The sequence below is a fragment of the Jaculus jaculus genome, chromosome 3 (assembly GCF_020740685.1).
Source record: "Jaculus jaculus isolate mJacJac1 chromosome 3, mJacJac1.mat.Y.cur, whole genome shotgun sequence".
Classification (NCBI taxonomy): Eukaryota; Metazoa; Chordata; class Mammalia; order Rodentia; family Dipodidae; genus Jaculus; species Jaculus jaculus.
In genome coordinates, this window is record NC_059104.1 from 89,515,923 (window position 1) to 89,541,224 (window position 25,302).

The 25,302-nt window shown below is 41.7% G+C and overlaps 1 protein-coding gene and 1 pseudogene across 1 annotated transcript; both read right to left on the reverse strand.

The window, feature by feature from the left end:
• Positions 1-519: 519 nt before the first annotated feature.
• LOC101598246 lies at positions 520-1,266 on the reverse strand. The gene has a single exon (XM_012951696.2). It carries the CDS (start codon positions 1,264-1,266, stop codon positions 520-522), a length of 747 nt encoding a protein of 248 aa, XP_012807150.2.
• Positions 1,267-8,501: 7,235 nt separating this feature from the next.
• Positions 8,502-9,407, reverse strand: LOC101597956 (annotated as a pseudogene).
• Between the last annotated feature and the right edge of the window lie 15,895 nt (positions 9,408-25,302).

The window sequence follows — 25,302 nt, forward strand, 5'->3', positions numbered from 1 at the left end:
GCACCAAAAACAAACTCCACGTTCTTGGTGTCTGTGGCACCGTGAGTGTAGATGTCCTTGGTATATTTTCTTCTATTCAGATTTTCAAACTGCACTGAATGTAAGCAGCTGCCTCTTCATACTTATCGAAATATGTGTATTCTGGATAACAGATTGTTAATGGATTCCTCTTCATTTTTTCCTCAAAAACGTCTTTTGTGTTAAGGAAGAGAATGATTGAATTGTCTGTAAACCATTTGTTGCTAATGCTGTTAAATGGTTTCATGCTTTCATGGATTCGGTTTTGAAGTATAGTTCTTTGAGGTAAAATGTGTTTCCAAAATGCCTGTAGTCTTCACTCTGCCCGAAGAACATCTTGCTGCAGGGGAAAGCAGTTGGATACAAGATTACATTCTTGTTGGTCAGGAAATTCACCAGTATTTTGGGAGTAATGATGGTTGAATGACAGAGGTGAATGAATGACAGATTCTGTTCATGAATTTTCTTCAGGGTAGATTTGACATCCTTATTCCTCAGGATTTAGATCATGGGGTTCAACATGCACAAAACAGTGGTATACAAGACAAATGATAGTTTCTCTTGGTTCATGGAGTTAACTGATGATGGTTGGATACATGAATGCAGCTGAACCAAATAAGATGGAAACAGCAAAGTGTGGGAGCTGAAGGTGCTAAAGGTTTTGAACTTGCCCTCAGTGGATTTAATGTAGGGGATGCTGGCAACGATGAAGATGTAGGATGTAAGGATGGTTAATGTAGGAGTCAGGCTGCTTAATGCGCTTAGGAACAGAGCAAGGAATTCATTGATGTAGACCTTGGAGGAGGACAGCTCCAAGAGTGGAAAGAGATCACAGAAATAATGGGTAATCACTTTAGTCTTGCACAAAAGAATTTTCAACATTAAACTTCTATGAATGGATGACCTGATGAAACCCAAGGTATAAACTACCACTATGAGCCCCAAGCAGAGGTGATGAGACATTCTGACATAACGCAAAGGGGTGCAGTTGGCAACATGACAGTCATATGCCATTACAGCCAGCATGTGACACTCTTCAATAGCAAACAGAGAGAAGATGAGCTGAGTCATGCATTCAGGATACAAGATGACATTCTTGTTGGTCAGGAAATTCACCAGTATTTTGGGAGTAATGATGGTTGAATGACAGAGGTGAATGAATGACAGATTGCTGAGGAGAAAGTAAATGTGGGTGTACAGTTGGGAACTGAGCAGGATCAGAGTGATCACGCTTAGATTCCCCACCATGGTGAGCACATAGAATTGTAGGAATAGTAGCAAGAGGGATAGCTGTAGCTCTGTCTGCTCTGAGAGTCCAGCAGGATGAATGCAGTCACTGTGGAATAATTCCCCAGCTCCATTTTCCTATCAGGGAATTAAAAAAGAGAACACAAATGAACCTTGGACATATTTACATATGTGTATAAGGGATAGGGAGAGATTCTGAAATGATAATATTTGTCCCTTATCAGAGTAAACTCACAGTGTCAAATGTCCTGAGCTGCCTCTGCTTCTCTGGTACGAGCAATGGCTAAGGGTTACTGGAAGAATTGCAGATATCAAGGACTTTGAAATTATAATAGATCAGAATCATTTAAAAGAAAGCACCAATTTTGAAGTTTTACCTCAGAAAGAAGGCTTTCTTTGAAGATTCAGTTCCTTACCTCTAATATTTTATAGACTATGTCAACATTACTCATCTTTTTTTTTTTTTTTTTCTGCCACAGGGGCATGGCTGCCCAGTGCATCTGGAGCTACCACGTGCCTAGGTGCTTCTTTTTTTTTTTTAATTTTTATTTATTTATTTATTTATTTGAGAGTGACAGACAGAGAGAAAGACAGATAGAGGGAGAGAGAGAGAATGGGCGCGCCAGGGCTTCCAGCCTCTGCAAACGAACTCCAGATGCGTGCGCCCCCTTGTGCATCTGGCTAACGTGGGACCTGGGGAACTGAGCCTCGAACCGGAGTCCTTAGGCTTCACAGGCAAGCGCTCAACCGCTAAGCCATCTCTCCAGCCCAACATTACTCATCTTGATAACATTTTCTTTTAAAGAAGTTTAGTAATTTCTTTTTTAATCTTTTAACGTAGAATCATTTAGACTTTAAAATTAAAATTTTGTTAGTTGAAGCCACTTTTATTTCATTAATGCTAACTCAAAAGTGTCTAATTCTAACTTAATAGAACAACTACATGTATGCTACCTTTCCCTTTGAAACTACTGCTGTATACTTTCTGACCCTTTAACCACTATCCCATTACCTCAAGAAGGCAGGAAAATAGCTTCTTGGAAGACAGCATTCTTTTAAGTTTGCCCATGAATGGGGGACTGTATATACTTGTTCTAATTTGAATAATGTCTGGAAAGAACATGACGGTATACATTTCTGTTATGAATCCCACCACTCCAACTTGAGACTGGTTGAACCTAGAAAACCATCTACATTCTCAGAACATAAGGATTGCATACAGAATATATTCAATGTATTCTGCATTGATTACCTTTTATAATTATGTGTTTTTCAAATGTTCTCCATATAATTTAAAAATGGCAGTTGTATGAGGTAGGCCAATAGTTACAAAATACAATTAGAAGTTTTTACCTAAATTCAATATCAATCAGTACTGTGATTTTTTTTTTTTTAATGACTGATGTAGGTTCTAGAAAAACCGTGAAGCAGTATTTGGATTCATAACTAATGTCAGAAAAAGCCATACAGAAATATTGCCACTTTAAAAATAACTAAAATAAGAGAATAATTGACAAAGTACAAATGCATGTAGCACATATCATTTATATCCATGTATTCAAGAATAAGAATGTAAACCCTATTTTTAAAAAATTTTTATTTATTTGTTTATTTAAGAGTGACAGACAGAAAGAGGCAGAGAGAGAGAGAGAGAGAAAGAGAGACAGAGAGAGAGAGGGAGAATGGGCACACCAGGGCCTCCAGCCACTGCAAACGAACTCCAGATGTGTGCGACCCTTTGTGTATCTGGCTAACGTGGGTCCTGGGGAATCGAGCCCCGAACTGGTGTCCTTAGGATTCACAGGCAAGCGCTTAACTGCTAAGCCATCTCTCCAGCCCCAAACCCTATCTTTTTAAAGGAGAAAGTTGAAATAATAACTTGAAGCAGTAGAAGAAATTTTGGTTTCACAACCAATAAAAACGTTTCCATAATCACAGTATCTCCATTTTCTTACACCTAGAATTTTTAGCATATAGACTACATAATTATTTTGCAGATAGTTTCTGGGGACATAGCAATCAATGAAAAGCATACTAAGTTATCTTTAATGTCACTTTCAATTCCAGTGCCACATGTTTTTTTTATTTCTAATGAACTGTTATTTTATACATTATACTTCTTTGGAAAATCCCTTCTATTTCCCCATGCCTCTGAAAAACCGAAACACTACTATTTGTTTCAAGTGAAAATAAAATTAACTAACAGCCACAGATCAAGGAATTGAATAAATATAAGTGATGTTTTACATTATGATCTACTGAATTTCTCTCTTAAAAGTTAGTTACCTACAAATTGATTACCATAATTATGGTTATAAATTTAACTTGTTTTGTTTTACTTTTTCCTTGCTTTTCCCTCAGCATAATTGTAGTCCCTTCTACATTATTAGGTGTGATAATGCAATATTTTACTGGGTATTAATCTTACAGTGTGAATATTTTCCATTTTTACAAAGTTCAAACTTTTATGTTATTCAAAAATTGATGCTGTTTTGTATTCCCTACATATACAGTTAATACAGGTTCAAAATAATAGAAGTAAAGCCCTCATTCTTCAAAAGTTGAAGCAGCTAAAGAAAAAGTGTTTGCCATGATTTTCCATTGCCAAACACTGAGCAAGATTTTCCACTGCAAAACACTGCGACCCTCTTTTACAAGGAGTGTGAGTTTGGAAAGACCATAGGTATATATGGATAAATACTCATATATACCTCTATTTTGACTGGGAGAAAGGCTAGCACAAGTGTTAAAGATGAAGACTGAAATTAAGATAATACCCCTCCTTCCTAAAAAGTGAAGTGTTCTGCATTTACTTCTCAAGTTCTCTGGATGGGAGAAATGGTTTTGATGATGTGTAAAGAAGGGAAACTCTTAAGGTATTCTCTGAGTCATTGTTTCTTATCTGTGATGAAGCTGATGCTCAAAATCATCTGTCCTTTAAAATGTGGCCAACACAATGATTTTATATGCTAGGTAGAGATAATAGTCTTGTTAGGAATAAACAATGCTAATTACTTCCCACTAAAACCTTATCAGGAAATGTCAATTCAGGGGAATATAAACCATTAGAAATTTCCATTTCCTCACAGGTCCTTAAGTAATAATGTTATTACATAGTTATCCTTCTTTCCTCTCAAGAGACTTTGAATCAAAACAAGAATGTGAGGCTAGAGAGATGGCTGAGCAGTTAAGACCCTTTTCTGTGAAGCCTAAGACCTCAGTGGACTTCTTTGTCCTTTTTGGTTAGTTTTGGTTTGACGTCTCTTTTATCAGATATCAATATAGTAACATTTTTCTGGAATATCATTTTCCATCCTTTCACAATGAGGAAATGTCTGTCTTTGGTGGTGAGGTGGGTTTCTTGAAGACCACAGATAGATGGGTCCATTTTTCTGATCCAACCTATTAAAACGTGATGAGTTACAAGCATTAATATTTAAGCTTATAACTGCGAGGTTCGATTTAATCCCTGCCATGATGGGCTGCTTTATGGGGTTTTGTGTTTTCTTATTTTTTGTACCTTTTTGAACCTGCTGTAATTTTAGTTATTATGATCTTCTTCTTGTAGGCTTTTGAGATTGGTTGGTTGACTCTTCTGTGTGGAATATTACCTGAAGTATTCTCTGTAGGTTTGGCTTTATGTTCATATAATCATAAAGCTGACTTTTTTCATGGAAAATTTTCCTTTCACCATCTATTATGAGGGGTACTTTCACAGGGTACAGTAGTTTAAAGCTATAGTTACTTAGATTTTGAAGTGTTCCATTTCAGGTCCTTCTGGCTTTCAGGGTTTCCACTGAGAAATATGAGGTAATTCTGAGTGGATTGCTCTTTTATGCAATGAGTTGTTTCTCTCTTGCTGCTTTTAGCACTCTCTCTTTGTTTTCATTGTTGAGAGTTTTAATTATGGTGTGCCTTAAAGAGTTCCTTCTCTGGTGTTCTGTGAGCTCCTTATATCTGGATGGGCCTCCCTTTTGTGAGACTTGGAAATTTTTCCTCAAATTTTGTTGAATATGTTCTCTACGCCTCAGGCCTGGATTTCTTCCCTTCCTGGTATGCCCATGATCCAGATGCTTAGTTATTTTAGGCTATCTTGTAGTTTCCTTATATTCTGCTCACACAATTTTTTTGAACTTAGCAACTTTTAGGACTCCTGATCAATTTATTCTGTCTTGTCTTCCAGTTCAGAGGTTCTGTCTTCCACAAGTGATTATGATAGTGAAGGGTTTTAGAGAGTGGGATTTTTTATCATTAAAAAAATATTTTATTTGAGAAAAATGGGCATACTAGGGCTTTCAGCCACTGCAAATGAACTACAGATGCATGTGCCACACTGTGCATCTGGCTTACATGGGTCCTAGAGAATTAAGCCTGGGTCTTTCAGCTTTGCAGGCAAGCACCTTAGCTGCTAAGCCGTCTTAGAGAGGTTTTTAAAGCTCTATTTTATTTTTGTTTTGTGTTGTATTTTCTTTGCATCATTTACATCTCCATTTTGAAGTATGATTTCAGTTCAAGGTCTGATTTTCCTGATGCTTCCTGGAATTCATTCTTGCATTTGATCATTTCTTCATTAAGCTTAATCACCTGGTTATGGAGATCCTCTACTTGTTTACTCACCTTCAACTCATTTATTTCTCTTTTGGGGCCTCTCTGGATTTCTCCCATTAAATTAGGCCTACTGACAAAAGCTGAGTACTCTAAGAGAGGGTTCTGGTCAATTTCATTTATGTGGTTGTTGGCTTTTGATCATTAGCTTCCCATTCAGCAATTCTCTTGATCAGAATCACATAGATTATATTTCCATTTTGGGATTCAATTTCTGCTATTTTCTCTATGATTTCTTTGGAGGCTTCCATTATGGGACTAGACATCCTTGGTGGACATCTCTCAGTTTTCTAATTTCCAAGTAGTATCACATGCACCTTGGCTACATGTCATACACTTCAAGGCCAAGTAGGACAATGAGTATGCATTTCTTTCTGCTAGATGACATAGGTGAGTTAGCAGACTCAACTAAATCCACTTGAGGTGATACAAGAGTAGAGAAATCACAGATGCACTTTAGCCCAATTCAGGGTGGGCAACAGAGGGCAGAACTGTGCTTCCAGCTCAGAATCACAGCATAACAGAGGAGCCAGGAAGAGGGACTAGCATGATACTTGGAGATGTCCATGTTCATCTTTTTAATGCAAGTGTTTGAAGTCTTTGGGGTTTAACAGAATCTAAAACAACTGTGACTAATACCTAGAAGTGTCTCTAAAACAAAGCATAAACACACAGTGTCCAGTAATCTGAGCAGCTGTTTCAGAGACAGACAAAAAAAGCCTTTTCTTTGTGTCTGCTGCCAGGAAATGTGAAAGCTGAAGTGACCATGGTGGATGTTTGAGAGAGCTCCTTAGACTCACTGAAATTGCTGCTTAAAGCTGAAGAAAAATAACATAAACTTTTTGTTGCAGTCAGGTTCACATTGCTGGTAGAAATCACCCAACCAAGAGGAGCCTGTGGGAAAAAGTGGTCTATTTTGGCCTACAGGCTCGAGGGAAAGCTACCCAATGGCAGGGGAAAACAATGGCATGAGCAGATGGTGAACATTGCCCCCTGGCCAACATAAGGTGTACAATAACAACAGGAGAGTGTGCCAAACACTGGCAAGGGGACACTGGCTATAACAACCATAAGCCCGCCCCAACAATACACCCCCTCCAGGAGCCATTAATTCCCAAATCTCTATCAGCTGGGAACCTAGCATTCAAAACACCTAAGTTTATGGTGGTCACCTGAATCAAACCACCACACTTTCTGATTACAACTTAAAAGAGCAAGAATACTAGCTTAACTGGTTCGAATTCCCTTTCCTTGTCCTTCAACAATCATTTTTTTTTTCTTCACAATACATAGTAGCTTTATGAGTAAGACAGATTGCTTTTACTCAGAAAACACTGTTCCAATTTTAACTTATTCTATATGCATACATGATAAGGCTTAGTGCAATAATAAAAGAAATTTTCTAAGATAGGTGAGAGAAAACGTCTCTGCCTGATAAGAAACATGAGACTAGAATTTTCAGGAAATAAACATGGTCAAGAGTAGAGAAAAGATTGTCTCCTACATATTCAGAAGAAGCACAATACAGTCATTCTTATTGACTGTTGGAATTCTTTCAAATCACTATTATCCTCTGTATTTCCATATTCTGCAACATACTTTATATACTTAGGAGGAATCATGGTTGTTTCATATATTTAAAACAATTTATTTGTTGTATAGACTATAGTTTTATAGTATTTTGGCAATACAATTAATCAAGTAGGCAAGATACACAAAGTACCAAGAAGCAAAAGGATAATGAACAAATGTATTCCCACAGATCATAAATGAATCATGCCTGAAAAAGATCCAGGTGCATATAAATAAATAAAATTAGTGCTAACTTCACTCTCCATTGGAGAATCTGCTTCTCTTTGTCAGATGGACACAGAACCTGAGGAGAGAAATAGCTCATCGCACCTCCATAGCCTCAGCTGAAACCATAGAGTAATTGGGGAAATGAGCAAGTGTTGCTTTCTTGGTGAACCTGGTCTCAGCACAAGGGTGAAGGAGATAGACACAGAGTACCCTCAGTTCCTACCAAGTCAGAGATCCAGAGACATAGAGACTCCCAAGAGCCCATCACTGAAGTAGACCTAAAACAAACCCAACATGGCTCAGGGAAACTTGCAGAAGAGGAGGAGGAAAGATCATTAGAGCCACAAGTTGGGACATTATGCACAGAGATATTGCCTCTTCCCCATAACTGATGGCTACCTCCACAATGCACAACCCACAATCCACATAGGGATAACTGGCACCCCCAATGAAGAGGGTCCCTTCAGGGGGGGACAGGGATGAAGGTACGGATAGTACCAATATGTCTTGTTGACACACTGAATATGTACATAACTAATAAAAAAGAAATATAAAAATTTTAAATGAAAATAAATAAATAAAATCAGCCATAAGAAGGCCTTTGAAGATTTTTCAGTGGTTACTATTGGTGGACGGGATCTCAGGTATCTCAGAAAGGTGCTGAATATGTTTCTGAACCTAGGAATTCAGTCATACTTTTGTTACCAACATTCCAAATCATCATGTACTGGCAATGATCTCATGCCTAGGGGAGAATCCTGACTCTTGTTGGCCTTACCAAACCTCTATAAGTTAAATCCGTTTTCCTAATAAAATAAACTATTCTTTGTTCACAGGACACTCCCCTTGTCAAAGACCTTCTTCAGGGCAGTTTTGACATCCTTATTCCTCAGGCTGTAGATCAGAGGATTTAGCATGGGAACAACAATGGTATAAAATACAGATTACACTTTCCCTTGGTCCATGGAACTCACTGATAGTGGCTGAAGGTACATGAAGGCAGTTGAACCAAAGAAGACAGCAACAGCAGACATGTGGTGAGCTGCAGGTGCTGAAATCTTTTGACCTTCCCTTAGTGGATCGGATGCGGAGGATGCTGGCAAGGATGAAGATGTAAGAGCTAAGAATAGTCACTGTTGGGACAAAGATATTAAATGCACTGAAGCACAGACCTAGTAACTCATTGATAGAAGTACAGCCACAGGAGAGTTTCAGCAATTGGAAAAGATCACAGAAGTAATGATTAATGTCAGCTTTGCAGAAACCCACTCTTAACAGGCACCTGTGTGAGCTGTAGCACCAGTCAAGCCTATGCTATGCACACCACCTGCCATCCAGGAACAGACTTGATATGTCATGGTGACATTATAAAGTAAGGGTTACAAATGGCGATGTAGCAGTCATATGCCATTACAGCCAACATGTGGCATTCTGCAATAGCAAAAACACATAAGTAGAATTGAACTATGCTTCTCTGTCACAAAGTTCACCAGCATTTTGGGGGATATGACAGTAGACTGGCAGAGGTCAATGAAGGACAGGCTGTTGAGGAAGAAATACATGGGGGTGTGCAGGTGAGAACTGAGCAGGATCAGGATGATCATGCCCAGGTTCCCCACCACTGTGAGCACATAGATTCCTAGGAAGAGGAGGAACAGGGGCAGCTGCAGCTCTGGCTTGCCTGTTAACCCAGCAAGGATGAACTCAGTCACCATGGAGTGATTTCCTTCTACCATTTTTATGTGGATTATATGTAAGAATAAAACTCTGTAAAAAAATTTAGTATTGCCTTTTTACATACTTTAAATTTATTTTCAGGGAAAGAGATAAAGGGAAGATGGAGAGGAAGGAATGGAGGGAAGATAAAGTAAGACAGTAAGAGGAAGAGAGAGAAAAAAAAAGAGAATGAGTGCACAAGAGCCTCTTGCCCCCCCCCCCAGAAGGAACATCTTATTCATGCATTACCTTCCTTATTTCTTTATGTGGGTGCTGTGGATCTGAACTCAGGCCTGCATGCTGTGCAAAACCAGTGATTTTAACCATTGTGCCCACTACCTAGACCTTGAGTATTTCTTCAACACTCAAGAAGGAGTGAAACAGAATTTAGGTCTTTTCATCCAGGTCTCTTCTGTTCCCTGTAAGCTTCTTTATATACTTACTGTAAAAATATTTGTCATCCTATAAATATTAGGTACACAAAGAAATATTACATAGAGCTTCCCTATGCATGACCTGTATTATCAGAGTGATTATCACTAGTAGTTAGTCCCTTGTTCTATTAAACTATTAAGTTTCCTTTGGTACCAACTCATGATGTATCCATATAAAGTTTCCATGAAATAAAAAAGGAAAAAAATAATGAAAAGGAAAGAGAAGAAATAAGAAATAAAGAGATAACTTTCCATGTATTGTTTGTAGTACATTCTCCTTTGTAGAATAAGTGTCTGTTGTGGCAAAGTAAAAACTGCATGTATAAAATATCCAGAGCCCCTTACTAACCATAGAAAATGAAGGACTTGTCACTTAAGACAGTGACAAGATTAGATGTCTGGAATCTCAAGCTACTTTATTGTAGAATTTTAATTAGGAAAATCTGACAAGGAAATGCAGTTAAAGAGTAGCCAGTTTGGAAAGCCAAAAGTATAATTATCTCTACTTGTAAGTAACAACATTTAAGTATATAGAATATTAAGAATCTGTTAAAGAGAACTATTAGAACAGATTAGTAGTTAACAAGGTAATAGATTTGTAAGATTTACATAAAACTCATTTTCCACATAATTGCAATGAAGAGTAAAGGTGTTTGGAATGACACTAAAAGCATACATTCGTTATGAATTAATTAAGACATTTAATACATTACAGGTAAAATTACAAAAAAAAATGCTGAATGGAATTATATATCCAAATTAATGAAAAGATTTTGAGAGGAAGTCAGGTAGGTCTTTTAGGCAGTTAGGTTGACTGTGCTCCTGAAAATAAGGCAGAAATGTCTGCCCTCTGCCATTGGCTCTTGCTAGAGGGCAAAGGATGATCTGATTTGTTATCTCTGGTCTAAAGCAGCTCCCTGTACCTGAGCCCCTCCCTGGGAGGAAGTTCCCTTCTCAGAACTTAAGTCTAATCTTGACGTGGTGGTTGGTCAAGTTCAGCCCCCAGAACTTGGTGTCATGGCTAGCCTCTTCCTGAGCCAGCCCCTAGCCCAGACCAATCAAATCTCACCTGAGCCAGAAAGTAAAGCTCACCACAGTAAGGTTAGCAATGTGTTTACAAGGGGAGGGTAAGCACTCTTGGTAGGCCATTCATCACTCTTGGACCTCCAGGTTCTTGTGAGGAACCCCAGGCCCCTACTCCCACACGGCTCTTTACGCCTCCTGCTCTGCACATGGCAGGAGCTCTTTGTACTTTGTTTTCTTCTCTCTCTAACTCTATTTTTGTGTTTATTTCCAAGCCTACCTTGTGGGTTCTCAGACCACATAGGTGTATTCATTTTCCTTCCGTTGGTTATGTACTTCCCTTAATAAATGTAATGATTTAACAATTTATGATTCCCAGTCTTATTTTATCAAATTCTTTGGTTAGAAGTAGTCATGAACCTAGGGTTTGTGGTTCAAGGACTTTCCGGAACCCCTAATGCCCCATTTTAATATCACATTGTTACTGAGTCATGAGTCTACAGTTTGAAAATGATGGCTTTTTCTAAGGGTTTCTATAGATGTATTGCATTGCTAGTTAAAATCTGAAATTTGTTATTTGAGAATAATGACGTTACCATAAAATCTCAGTCAAAAAAATGTTAAAATTCAAAGTAATCAAAGCACACAGGCAGTAGCAGAATAAAGCTGGGGGCCTGATACTTCTGCACTTGAAACCTCACCATGTCACAATACTCAGGGCAAAGCAGTATTGTCCTATGTTCAGACAGACAGCTCAAAGACTCACACTGAAAGTTCCAAACAGAATCCCCGGCATATTACAATTAACTGTTCTAAAGGTTTCATGACAATTGAATGAGATGCTGGGAAAATAAGATACCTACATCTACAAGAATTCATTTGAACAACTTGTTTACACCATGTGTAATATTCAACAAGAAGGGTCACACAAATAAACATAAGAGCTTCTACTGTAACACTGCTAGGAAACACATACACACACACCCCTAAATCTATGCCCCAGATATTATACTTTCTTCATCAATGCCCAAACCAAAGGTTATCATAGTAGAAAAACGCATATCATAAAAATTTAAGTTTTGTGCTTTGGAAAAGGAAATACATAATGCAAAAGTGTTTTTGAGCACTTTCTGAAGAAGTATACATGAGGAAGCAGTATATCTAAGAAAGAACAATTTTTTTTTAAAATTTAATTTATTAGTTTTCTTTTCAGTAAATACAGGCATTTTGGTACCATTATTTAGGCTCATCTGTGATCTACCCCCTCCCATTAGACCCTCCTTGTCAATGAAAATGGGTCATGCATTGTGGAGTTAGCCCCCAGTTATTAGTATGATAAATGTCTCTGCAAGTCATGACCCAACATGTAACTCTGACATTCTTTCCGCCCCCTCTTCCACAAAATTTCCCTGAGCCATGTTGGGTTCATTTTTGGTCTGCTTCAGTGCTGAGGTGTTGGGGGCCTCTGAGGCTTTGGCTCTCTGATTTGGTAGGAGTTGATTTTTCTGTGCGTTGATTTCCTTCCCCTTTGTGCTGGTATCCGGTTCACAGGAAAACATCACCCTTGCTTATTTCGCCAGTTGTCCTTAGTTTCAGTTGGGCCCTTTTTGAGGTATGTTGGGGCAGCTCTCTTCTTAGGATCTGCATCTATCGGGAAAAGAGAAGCAGATTCTCCAACGGAGAGTAAGTTAGCACCCGGAAAATTGAGATAACACTTACTTTTTTGATAGACAGTTTGATAGGTGTAGGCCCTCTTATACCCCGTGATTGATGGTAGCTTGACATTGTAGAGTGGGCTTCTGTTTGGGTATGGTTCTGACTTGTTTCCCAGCTCCAGCTAAGGGTCTAGTACCACTGAGTGGATCAGTTAGCCAAATCAAGAGCAACTGATTCCTCACCATGGCTGTGTACCACTATTGCACTTGTGTGGGCATCACATCCGGTTATTTGTTGCTAATTAGGTTAAACAATGTGTTTCTTGGACAGATCTTGGTCATTTCCCCCAGTCGCCTTTGTAGCACCTTCTGGCACTAGACACGCTGACAGTCTGGGGACTGACTCTCTCCTGGCTTCCAGCCATGTCATTCCATTTTACGCGTCAGCTGCGTACGGAGTCTTCAGCAATAGGGTCTTACCACTGGCCTTTGGTGGGTCATCAAGTACTCTGACAGAAGTCTGTCATTGTTTGGGGAAACCTTGTAGGTTTCTCTGATCAAAAGCTCATTGTGGATAATAGGCCCAAGCTGGAAGTGGGGGTTACAGGTCAGTGTCCACTAAGAAATTGAGGAAAAAGATAACTAATATACAAGAGTTAGAGAGGAGAGAGATAGAGGGGAGAGGGGGAGAGGGACGGAGGGAAGATGTAGAAGATTTAGGTTAGACTTGATCCTACCCTCTCCAATGTCTTGTGGTTCAGGTGTTTCCTGTAAGGGTCTAGTGAAGGTTCAGCCATTTGGTCTGTCTTTTAGGAAGTAGAATTTTATGGTACCCTTGCCCTTTGGGTCCAGATTACTGTTTTCCACCCTTCGATGCCCTGCCCGCCCACCCATCCATCCTATTGTCTAGTCCATGAGGTGCTTGCTGGGTATGTAAGGCATCTTGGGCAGATTCAGGTTAGGTCTTTCTGTCTTGTTTATGAAGGCATTGAGTGCTATGAATTTTCCCCTGAGGACTGCCTTCATTGTGTCCCACAAGTTTTGATATGATGTGTTCTCATTGTCATTCAATTCCAGGAATTTTGCAATTTCATTTTTTATTTCATCCACTATCCATTTATTGTTTAAGAGTGTGCTATTCAGTTTCCAGTTGCCGTTGGGGCTCTTGTTGGTTTTTTTGTTGTTGATTTCTAGGAATATAGCATTATGATCTGATATCATGCAGGGAATTATGTCGATTTTCCTAAATATGTGGAGGCTATCTTTGTGACTCAGTATGTGGTCTATTTTAGAGAATGTTCCATGGGCTGCTGAGAAGAATGTGTAGTCTGTGGATTTGGGATGGAAAGTTCTGTAGATGTCTGTTAGGACTAAGTGCTCTATGGTTTTGTTGAGCTCTCTTACTTCCCTGTTGAGCTTCTGTTTGGATGATCTGTCTATTACTGATAATGGTGTGTTAAAGTCCCCAGCTATGATGGTGTTGGTGGTTATTTCTGTTTTATTGTCAAGTAGGTTTTGTTTTATGAACTGCGGTTCCCCTGTGTTTGGTGCATACAGATTTATGATTGTAACATCCTCTTGATGGATTGTTCCCTTTACAAGTAGGAAGTAGCCTTCTTTGTCTTTTTTGATTGTTTTTGGTTTGAAGTCAACTTTATCTGATATTAATATAGCTACACCTGCTTGTTTCTTATTCCCATTTGCTTGGAATATTGTTTTCCACCCTTTCACCCTGAGGAGGTTTCTGTCTTTAGTGGTAAGGTAGGTTTCTTGAAGGCAGCAGATTGAGAGGTCTAATTTTTTGATCCACCTTGTTAGCCTGTGTCTCTTGATGGGTGAATTAAGGCCATTAATGTTTAGGGTGATGACTGTGAGATTTGATTTGATCCCTGTCATGTTGTGGTGGTAGAGGTGTGTTGGCATTTCCATGGAATTTCATTTTTTTTTTTTTTTCTATCTACTCTGGGTTTGGTTGCTGTGATCTGCTTCTTGTAGGCATTTGTGTTTGGTTATTTGTTTCTTCTCTGTGGAGAATTTCCTGGAGTACTTTCTGTAGGTTTGGTTTTGTGTTCATATAATTGTAAAGCTAAATTTTGTCATGGAAAGCTTTCCTTTCACCATCTATTATAAGGGAGACTTTTACCGGGTAGAGTAGTTTGGGTTGGAAGCCATAGTTTCTTAGAGTTTAAAAAGTTTAATTCCAGGCCCTTCTAGCTTTCAGGGTATCCATTGAGACGTCTGAAGTAATTCTGATGGGGTTTCCTTTGAAAGTGGTGTGTTGTTTTTCCCTAGCTGCTTTTAGGATTTTTTCCTTGGTGTCAATGTTTAGAGTCTTAATGATAATATGCCTTGGGGAGTTTCTCCTTTGGTCTAGTCGGTTAGGAGTTCTGTTTGCTTCTTGAATCTTGATGGGCCTTTCTTTTAAGAGACGGGGGAATTTTTCTTCAATTATTGTGTTAAATATGTTCTCCATGCCTTTGGTCTGAAATTCTTCTCCTTCTGGTATTCCAGTGATTCTGATAGTAGGACGTTTAAGTGTATCCCACAATTCTTTCATGTTCTGTTCACAGGAACTTTTGAACTTACTGAAATTTTTGGACTCTCGAACTGTTTCGTCCATCCTGTCTTCCAAATCAGAATTTCTATCTTCCACTTCGCTGACTCTATTCTTGAGAGCCTCTAGTGAGTTTTGGACTTGTTCAATTAAGTTTGCATTTTCTAGTACTTTCCTATGTATCACTTCCATCGCTTTGTCCAGCTCCCTTTTTGTCTCATTTTCTGATATTCTTGATGATTCTTGGAAATCATCCTTGCATTTATTTATGTTTTCATTTAGTGTGGCCAGCTGATTTTTAAGGTCCTCTTTTTTTTCACTCTCCCTCAACTCTCTTAGCTATCATTGAATTCCTTCCAGTGTCTTATCATATTGCTCTAGCTTAGTGATGGTAGCATCCATACGATTATCTATCCTTTGTAGCTTTCCTGTCAGTTCTAGCAGTAGTTTGGTCAGGGTTGCATTGTTCATTGCTTCCACTTGATGTTCTGATCCTAAACACTCTTCTATGTTTTGGTTAGTTGTGATCCTTGTTGGGCTGGGTGATCTGTCTGGATTTTCTTCCATTTTACTTTTCGTGTTATTTCTTTTGCACTGTGGTCTACCCATGTCAGTGTATGGGCAGGTAGGTGGGTGGAGCAGCCTGGGATCTAGCTTAATGAGAATAATCCAAGGCAGCCTGGGGCAGTTGTAAGCAGCCTGGGTTTTTGCTCACTCTTGCCAAAGCCGCCTACCTATAGCCTGACAGGGGCACCAAGGTTGCCTGAATTCTCACCCAGTAATGCACCTAAGCTGCCTGCCTTTGAGCTTGAAAGGGGACTGAGGTAGCAAGTCCTGAAGGTGCCTAGATTCTGGCTGGGTACACTGGGGTCTGTAAACAGTCTGTGCTCTTCTGCCTCAGGGGATTGGGGTATGGGTGGCAATGTACAGGTAGGGGATGGCACCTGCACTGGCGCTAGACTCAGTGTGGACTTATGTGGCTCTTGCTGTGGGACTGGGCCCACTGCACGTGCAATTGTAGTGCAGAGGTAGATGATGTAGGTACGGAATCAGGACACAGCAGAAGCTGACCGGCGGCAAGTGATGTGAGCACAGCAGCAGGGGATCTGGCAGCCACCTATTCACAGCAGGGGTGGCCCCCACAGGCCTGAGAACCAAGCACCATGTGGCTGGTCTACTCGCAGGATCAGAGAACAAGGGCGAGGTAGAAGGTCTCAGCTTCAGTGCAGCAGGCTGGCAGGCATGACTGGTGGGTGCCCGATCAGAGCACAGCCATGCAGGATGTGCGGAGGGTGTGTGGGCAGGTGGGCGGAAGGGGGCGCGGGGTGTGATGGTGTGCATGGAGCGAGTGGGGCACGAGGCGGGGGGGGGTCGGGGTGTGCCGGGACACCGGGCAATCAGGGTGGGGTGTGCCGGAGGGGGCAGGGCTCAGGGGGCGCGGTGTGGGGTGCCCTGGAGAGGCGGGGGGCGTGGGGTGCTCTGATCAGTCAGGGGGTGAGGGGCACGCTGTTGGTGCGGGGGGGTGCGCATGCAGGGGGGTGTGCGGGGCGCGGGGGGGGTGCGCATGCAGGGGGGTGTGCGGGGCGCGGGGGGGTGCGGGGCACCCGGGGGGCATGGGGGGCACGGGGAGGAGCGCGGGGCGCGCGGCGCGCGGGGGGTCACGGGGTGTGCAGGGGGGCGCGGGGGAGCATGCGGGAGGCGCGGGGGGCTAGGGGCGCAGGGCAAGTGGGGGGTGCACGGGGTGCACGGGGGAGTGCAGGGCACACCGGGGTGCGGGATGCCAAGTGACACCGCGGGGTGCTCTAGACGTGCGGGGGGGGTGGGGCTTGCGGGGGGGTGTCGAGGGGGTCATTCGGGGAGCACGGGGTGTGGCGGGGGGCGGGGTATGCTGAGGCATGCCGGGGCGCAGGACGTGTGGGGGTGGGGCACAGGGGGTGCGGGGCACGCCTGGGCACGCACGGGACGTGTGGGGGCGCCTGGGCCGCGTGCAGTGGGGGGAGGAGGGGTGTGCGGTGTGGGGGCGCGGGGGGGGCCAGGGAGCGCTTCAGGGCGCACAGGGCTCAGGGTGCAGATGCTCCAGGGTGCATGGGGGTGGGGGTGGGGGCGGCTAGGAGTGCAGGGCGCTCAGGTGGGCGCGGGAGGTGCAGGACGCTGCAGGACGCCGCGGGGTGCTCTGGACTGGGGGGGGGTCGGGGGGGGTCAAGGGGGTCGCGGGTCGCGCAGGGGGCGTGGAGCATGCTGAGGTAAGATGGAGTGCGGGACGCTGAGGGACGCCAAGGGGCACACTGGACGCGCGGTGGGGGTGGGGCGCACGGGGGGGGGCTCGAGGAGCGCGGGGATCTCAGGGCACGTGGGGGGCGCGGGGCACACCTGGGCGCCCGGGCGCAGGACGCTGCGGGCCTTTGGAGCTCGCCTGCCGCGTGTGGGTAGGGAGCATTGGGCGGGCGCAGGGAGAGGTGGGGGCGGGGCGCGCGGGGGGGGGGGCTCGAGGTGCGTGGGGGTGGGGTGCGGGGGTCTCGGGGCGCGTGGGGGGGGGGGCACAGGGGTGCGGGGCACGCCTGGGCGCCCACGGTGCAGGGCGCTTGGGGCGCACCTGCCGTGTGTGGATAGGGAGCGTGGTGCGGGCGGGGGTGTTCTCAAGGCGCGTGGGGGTGGGGCGCGGAGGTTTGGGGCGCGCGGGGGGGGGGGGGGGGGGGGGGGCGCGGGGGCGTGGGACAGGCCTGGGCGCCTGGGGCGCGGGAAGCCTCGGTTCACTGGGGCCGCCCCTGCCGCGAGTGGATAGGGAGCGTGGGGCGCACTGGGGGGGAGGGGCGCTCTGGGGGGGGGCGGGGTGTGTGCGGGCGTGGGGCTTGGTGCACACGTGGCGCCGGGGCCCCCTCTTTTACCCCAATCTGTGCCCTCCCTCTTCAAAAAGTTCCTAATTTCCCTTGAATACTTACCTTTTTTTCCCCTTGTTGTTTGTAGTGCAGCTAGGCGGTGGCCATCTTGACCGGAAGTCAAGAACAATTTTTTCAAGTTTACAATTAAAAAGATGAATAGTCCAGTTTAAATGATCAATGAATCAGAAAAAATTATATTATTGCATATACATAAATAACAACAAACACCTAAATATGTATAACATAATTATTGTAAATTTCATTTTAGTAAAATAATATTTTTTCAGAAATATTAGAGAAAAATTGAAAATGCTTATAAGAATGTGAAAAATTGCAGTACTCATTCATTTGCAGTTAGTTAGTAAAAGGGCTTGGTGAATTTTTAAATTTAAAACATATTTAACCCAGCATCTTCAATGATGGACACAAACTCCCATAACAAAAGACACTCCTGCACACAAAATTGTAAATGAATAATCAGAGAAGCATTATATATAATAGTGAGTCAGAGAACCCACCCCCCTCCCACGCACACAGAAGTCCATTCAATGGTGAGTAGCAAAGCTATGCCTAGTAAGTCACTCCCATGGAGCATTGATTTTAATGAGGAAGAAGTCTGGAGACAGGCCACATCTTGAAATAATCTAAAACATGGGAAGGAAAGCAAGCCACAGACAAGAGGCAAGCTCTGTGTATGTGAAGTGTCTGTAAGAAGCCCTCATAGACACAGAGGATGGTTTAGTGTCTTCCAGGTACTACAGAAATGGAAGTAATAAAGTGTAACTGGTGATGGGTACAGACATGGTCTTAAAATGGCTGTAAAAATACAGTGAGAATATGAGTGGAAAACTCTATGACCATATTAAAAATCAATGAATAGTTCCTTTTGAAAGGTAAATATTTTACTTTACTTTTATTTCTATGCATGTACTCCAGCAATTAATAATGATGCTATACTGACCACATAAAGCTTCCCAGCACAACCTGCTGCTTTGTTACTCTGCTATAAACCTTTCCCGTCTGCTTATAGCTGGTGGGAGCTTCTGAATTTATGTCAAGTATATCTACTAATATCGTGAAGTTTTTCTTCAATATGCTATTTCTGCTTCCCTGCCAAAATAAAAGTGCTATGCTGACTCAAAACTATTTGTGTATACTGTGTTTTTCTCTGAGTAATACATAACAAAAAATGACCTTACTAAAACAAACTCTTAAGAAGTGACAGAAACAAGGCAGTCACAAACTCAGTCAAAAATGTTTATGCATTTGACAAAAGGATAAATTAACAAGGATGAGAAAATAACACAAAAATGAATTTACTAAAGTTGAAATCACAAATTAGTTGGAGAACCCCTCTTGAAAACTCAAGAGATATTTAGCAATTTCTCATTTGACACGTGTATTTTTCTGTCTCCAGTTAACTGCCTCCCACAAAAAAATCATACCTATTCTAGAACAATTTATTTTTTCCTAGAAAAGCTTTAGAATAGGGTTTGGTATTGTTAATTCATGTTAAGTCCAGCATAATGCTTGTTTTATAATTTCAGAACTGATATTTTCCTGGTTATCTTTTAGAAAACCCATTTTACTTAATTTCATATATCTGTGGAGTATACCTTGATTGAAGAAACCAAACTTACATGGGACTAGGAATAGAATATGTCCACAAAAGTTCATGTGCTAGAAACAATTTCTAATGCAACACGTGGAAAGGTGAGAGCTCAAGCAAGAATAGGTTGTATGGCGTACATAATAATGATGCTGTGGGAGTGATTATTTATCACAGGTGAGATTGATATATGAGGGTGAAGCTGCTCTCTTCTTTCTGTCTCATGTGTGTGCTTTCTTTTGCCTTTGGATTTTCTACCATGACAGCATGGAGAAAAAACTACCTTCCATGACATGACCTTTGGTCTTCAACATTTTAACCTCCGTAAACTTGAGTCAAGTAAATTTCTGATCATTGTACATTACCACTGTGTGATACTCCTTTAACCCAGCATAGCACAGACCAAGAAACGTATCTTTCTAAATTACTGTTTTCAGTGGCAAGCAACTGTTTTTAATATGGTATTTGTCACTCACAGACCTGTACCAGGGCATATTCTTCCCAATAACAGAAGCCCTATTATCTCTTGTATATGTTTTCAAGTCCAAATGCCCCTTGTCTGCTGTTCTTACATTACCTGTTTAATCACATGCCAATTTACTTGGTTGAGAATTCCCAAATAACCTATTTTGCATCAGTTTGTTACCTTTTTTGTTAAAACATGTTAAATATGAATGAATCATAATCAAAATGCTAAACCATATAATGGAAAGGAATGGTTAGATTTATTTCTTAAAAGCTAATTAAGGCTCAACTGATATGCAAGAAACAGAAATTTAACATGTAAAATTTAGTTATTTACACAAAGGCAAATACTCATGATATCAGCACCACTAATAAGGTAACTGCTATAAACTGCTTTTGCATTTATGTGTTTCCTTTTGTACTGTCTGCTCATTGTTTTATTTTGTAGTATGAATATTTAGTTTAATATCTATCATCTTAGATTTTGGAATACAAAAATACCACATTTTAAAGTAAAGTCACAATGCTATACATGAAATCTTTAGAATTCATTCTTTTCAGTGAGAATTTATACTCCCTGTCTTCTCGTCACACCCTAAGCTTTTTTAACCATTATTGTATTCTCTACCTTATGCAGTTATAGATGCTTCATATAAGTAGATTTGTGTCATCTTTATCCTTTTTGTCACTGCATTATTTCACATATACTATTGTCCTCCAAATTCTTCCACACTGCTTCAAATAGCAAGATTTCCTTTGTAGAGAAAAGAGTAGTGAGATTTTATGAAAGAAAACTGATTATTCAGAGGTATCAGAACACACAGAATTTTTGTGTCATCCAGTATTTATTAGATTAATATAATCAAAGAATGGGATAGCCCGAGTAACCTCAATTTTTAAAACATTATTAATTTGTAGTTGTTTATGGACATAGAAGTTATGTGTGATAGATGAAATTTGATAATTGTGTTTCAGTTAATGGAACTCAGAGAATATTTCCATTCTAATTATAAAGTATGGGCTCTTTACTTCTTACTTGATATGGATGCATATTTAGTCTTGTCTTAAAAGTAGCATTCTAGGGCTGAAAACATGACTTAGTGTTGGGGACCACCCTTAAGAAATGCTTCATCTTTCCCTTACCCCCTCCTCCACCCCCGCTGCATTCTGGCTAAAGAACAAACATTCTGCTCTGCACCTGCAGTATCAAGGCCCCTGAGTTTTGACTTCCCAGAACAACCACAATGTCTCTGGCCTGAGGCCAAGAAGAGTTTGTAACCTTCCACCACCTAGGTCACCCGGACCCCCTTCCATATGATCCATGCCTTGTGCAAGAAGATTCTGTACTGTCTCACCCTCTACTCCCCTTACCTCTCCCCTACCTAAAACTGACTTTAAAAGATGAGCCTTCTGGCTGAATAAACGACTCTTGACAAGCATTGGTTTGCCTGAGTCTATTCCCTTCTCTCGCCCATTTTCTTCACAGGCTAAGGTCCTCCTGGTGCCCTCACGAATAACTAGGTCCCACGGGTCGGGGCAAGTGGCGCCCAAACGTGGGGCTCAGGCACGGACCTAGTCGGATGAAGACCCCTTATTGATGATCCTCCGGAGGAGTTCTCTTGTGATCACCGCTTCTTTGCCTGAGGAGACGGCTAGATCTGGTAAGTTCACTCATTCCGTCCCATAAAATGGGCCATTCTTTGTCTAAGCATCCTTTATTAAGGACTTAAAGTTTTCTCTCAGAGAAAGGGGAATTAAGGTAAAGAAAAAGGACTTAAATTCTGATTATGCACAAATAAGATATGTAGACATAACTGTACAAGCTTGGCAAATGCCCTTGTGAAACCCCCTCCCCTTTCCCTTCCTTGCTAAAAACCCTATAAAAAGAAACACCCAATAGGACAAAGAGTCGACTCCTCTGTCTCCTGCATGAGATACAAGTCGACCCCAGAGCTCTGGTTTCCCAAAAAAAGCTTCATGCTTTTGCAGCAAGTGTGGTCTCCCGTGTGTCTTTGGGTGCGTGCTATCACAAGACTTGAGTGAAGGTCTCCCTCTGGGGGTCTTTCAATTGGGGGCTCTTCCGGGGATTTGCACGTCTACCCAGGACTCCGGAGACCCCCTTGGAGGTAAACAATGTAAATGTCTAAGGCGCTGCTTGTCTGAGTGTTTGTCTGAGTGATTTCTGTGATTTCTGTTGTTCTGATCTGTTTTAATTTCGGTTTGGGCAGCTGTTGTTTGGGACCGTGAGGACCTGACAATGGTGGTTGGCAGGACCACAGGCTGCAATCCTGGGGGACGCCCCGGGATCTGAGGAGAGTCAGGGTGGCTGGCAGTCTCCTATCTGGTGAAGGAAGATTGTGTATTTCTCCTTCAGGAGAAACCACGGAGGTATCTTCCATCTGAAACTGCATTTGGTTCTGGACACATCGGAGGCGTCACGGTTTTTGGGTTCTTTTTGTCAGTATCTATTTTGTGTTTGTTTGTGGACTCTTGTTTCTAATTATTGGATGGACTATGACGACCCCCCTGACTCTGACGGTATCTCATTTCTCTGAAGTTAGAAGTAAGGCTCATGACTTATCTGTAAAAATTAAAAAAGGTAAATAACAGACTTTCTACTCCTTTGAGTGGCTGCCAGAAGGAGCATTTGATCTAACCATTATTTCTGCTGTTAAGAATATTGTTTTTCAGGAGGGACCACATTCTCACCCAGATCAACAGCCATACATCTTGGTCTGGGAGAGCCTAATGACGGATCCCCCAGCATGGGTCAAGCCCTGGATCCACCCCCTGCCACGGTCAGGCTCCCGAGTCCTGGCAGTGGCCCAACAAGCCACAAGAAAACCAAGCCAAATGGCCCTGAACCCTTCAGCTCAGCCCAAAATATATCCTGAAATAGAGGACCCTCCCAAGTGGCCCTCTGCCCTGATTCCATCTCCCCCACCTTACCCCTCCTGCTCTCCCCGGTTCAGCTTTGGCCAAGGGAGGAGGAGATGGACCCGCTGCAGGGAGTAGAAGCCGAAGTCCCAAAGGAACTGATTCCACTGTGTCCCTGCCCCTACGAGCCTTTGGTCCTCCCCCTGACCCTAGCATGTCCCCAGCCAAATGAGCAGCCTACCCAGCTCCCAAATGAGATTGATGCGGGATACCCTCTCACCTGACCTGAATGGAATTACAACTTAGCAGAAGGTAGGGAGAGACTGACAGTCTACCACTGGGCTTTGATGGCAGGTCTCAGGGGGGCTGCCTGCCGCCCCACGAATCTGGCTAAGATAACCTCCCTCTGTGTTTTTAGAATGCTTGGTGGAGGCTCACCGGAGATATACTCCTTTTGACCCTACTTCTCCGGGTCAACAGGCAGCAATAACAATGACATATATAGGGCAGTCTGCTCCAGACATTAAAAAAGAAATTACAACATCTGGAGGGTTTACAAGATCTAGCTTTGACAGACATAATTAAGGAAGCTAAAAAGGTTTATCATAAGAGAGAGAAGAAGAAAAAGAAAGACAGAGAAAGAAAGGAAGCAGAAGAGAGAGAAAATAAATGGGAAAGGAGACAAAAAAGGAACTTAAATAGGATATTGGCTGCAGTGATAAAAGAAAAAAAATTTTCAGGCTGAAGTATGTTGGGATAGTTTGCTTGAGTTTTATCAAATTTAAGTCATGGGTAGAACATAAAATTGTTTTATGTTAATAAAAATTTCTGTGGTGCATGAAATCAATAATTATCAAGTTTAAGCCAAAATCATTGGTTGTCAAATAATGTTTTTTCTTTCAAGAAGATTTATCAAGGGTTATATTAATATTTAGCTAGCTGTTTGGGCTCAGAAAAGACCAGATTCTACTCTGTTGTATGTAAAGTAACTGTCTCAATTTTGGCATCTTAAGTCCAGTGCTTATAACAAAATTAACCCTTAAGACATATTCCCTACTTTAGGGCACAGCCTCATGCACAAACAATGGTCCTCATCTGAGAAAAAAAAAAAAAGGAGAAAAAAAAAAAAGGAGAAAAAAAAATTCAAGCTCCATGGTTCTGTTTCCAATGTTCTCTGGGTAATTTGTACCCACACAGGTATCTGAACTAATCAAAGATGTTTTCACACAGGTGCTAAGACCTTATACTGTCTTACTTGTTTTCTAGGTTAAATGAGTTAAGTTTGTAAATCAACTGGTACTGTTTTAAAGACTGGTAACAGGTTCTGCCTATATTTATAAATGTTAGATGTTTAAAATGTGAGATGTGCCTACTTTCTATACCTCAGATATATGGCTTATGCTACCACAGTACAACAACAATTTTAAAGATAGGACAAAATAATTTTAAAAGCCCTGTGCCATTCTTTAGTTAAGTCTATTTCAGTAATTAAATGTGCTCTATATGTGCTACATCCAGGCTGGTGTAACTTCCTTTCTAAGTGTGTTAATCACCTATGTAGAAGCCAAAGCTAATTGGAATCATCGGAGTAAAAAGTGTCAATATTTTGGCCTGTGCTCCCATGTCATAAGGCCACTGGAGATGATGGGACACTTCTACACTGGCCCCCTGGTAAGTTACCTGTCTTCCTGAGCAGGGAGGATATGGAGACCCAAACAAAACTGGTGTGCAATGTAAAACAGGAGAGTCACAATTGAGGAGCAATCAGTCCTCCTGACTTCCCAAAGAGGGGAAAACTACTTGGCCAGCATGGCCCTGACTCATCCTAACAGGTAAAAGACACCAGTAAGCTATGGGGCTACTCCTGTGTCCCTAAAGTCTCTTTGGAGAGCCATTGATGACCTCCAAAATTAATTATTAATTAACTTTTGGCTATCTGTGTGGTCTTAAACACTCAGAGAGAAATGTATAACCAAAGATTGAAAATACCTTAAATATATAAATGGCCTATTTAGTAATACAAGAGCTATTCAAGAGGGGATATAAATAAGTTCTGAGACCAAATATATATATATATATATATATATATATATATATATATATATATATATATATATATATATATATATATATATATTTGTATAGCCTTTAATGGCACCCAATAGCTCTTTATTGTCAAGATTAAATGTTGTGTATATGTTTCTGATAACTCTGCTAACATCTCATCTGTTTTACAAGCCATATTAAATACTACTGTGCCATTTAATGAACAGTACTGAAAGAAAATCTCAGCCAGCTTATCCTCAGATGGTCCTGAGATGATCCAAGCCTGTCTACCTGGATTCCCTTGACCTACAAAAAGACCAGTTTGCTGTGTGCTCACTTCTCAGTAACTCCTTACTTTTATTCTTTCTTTCCA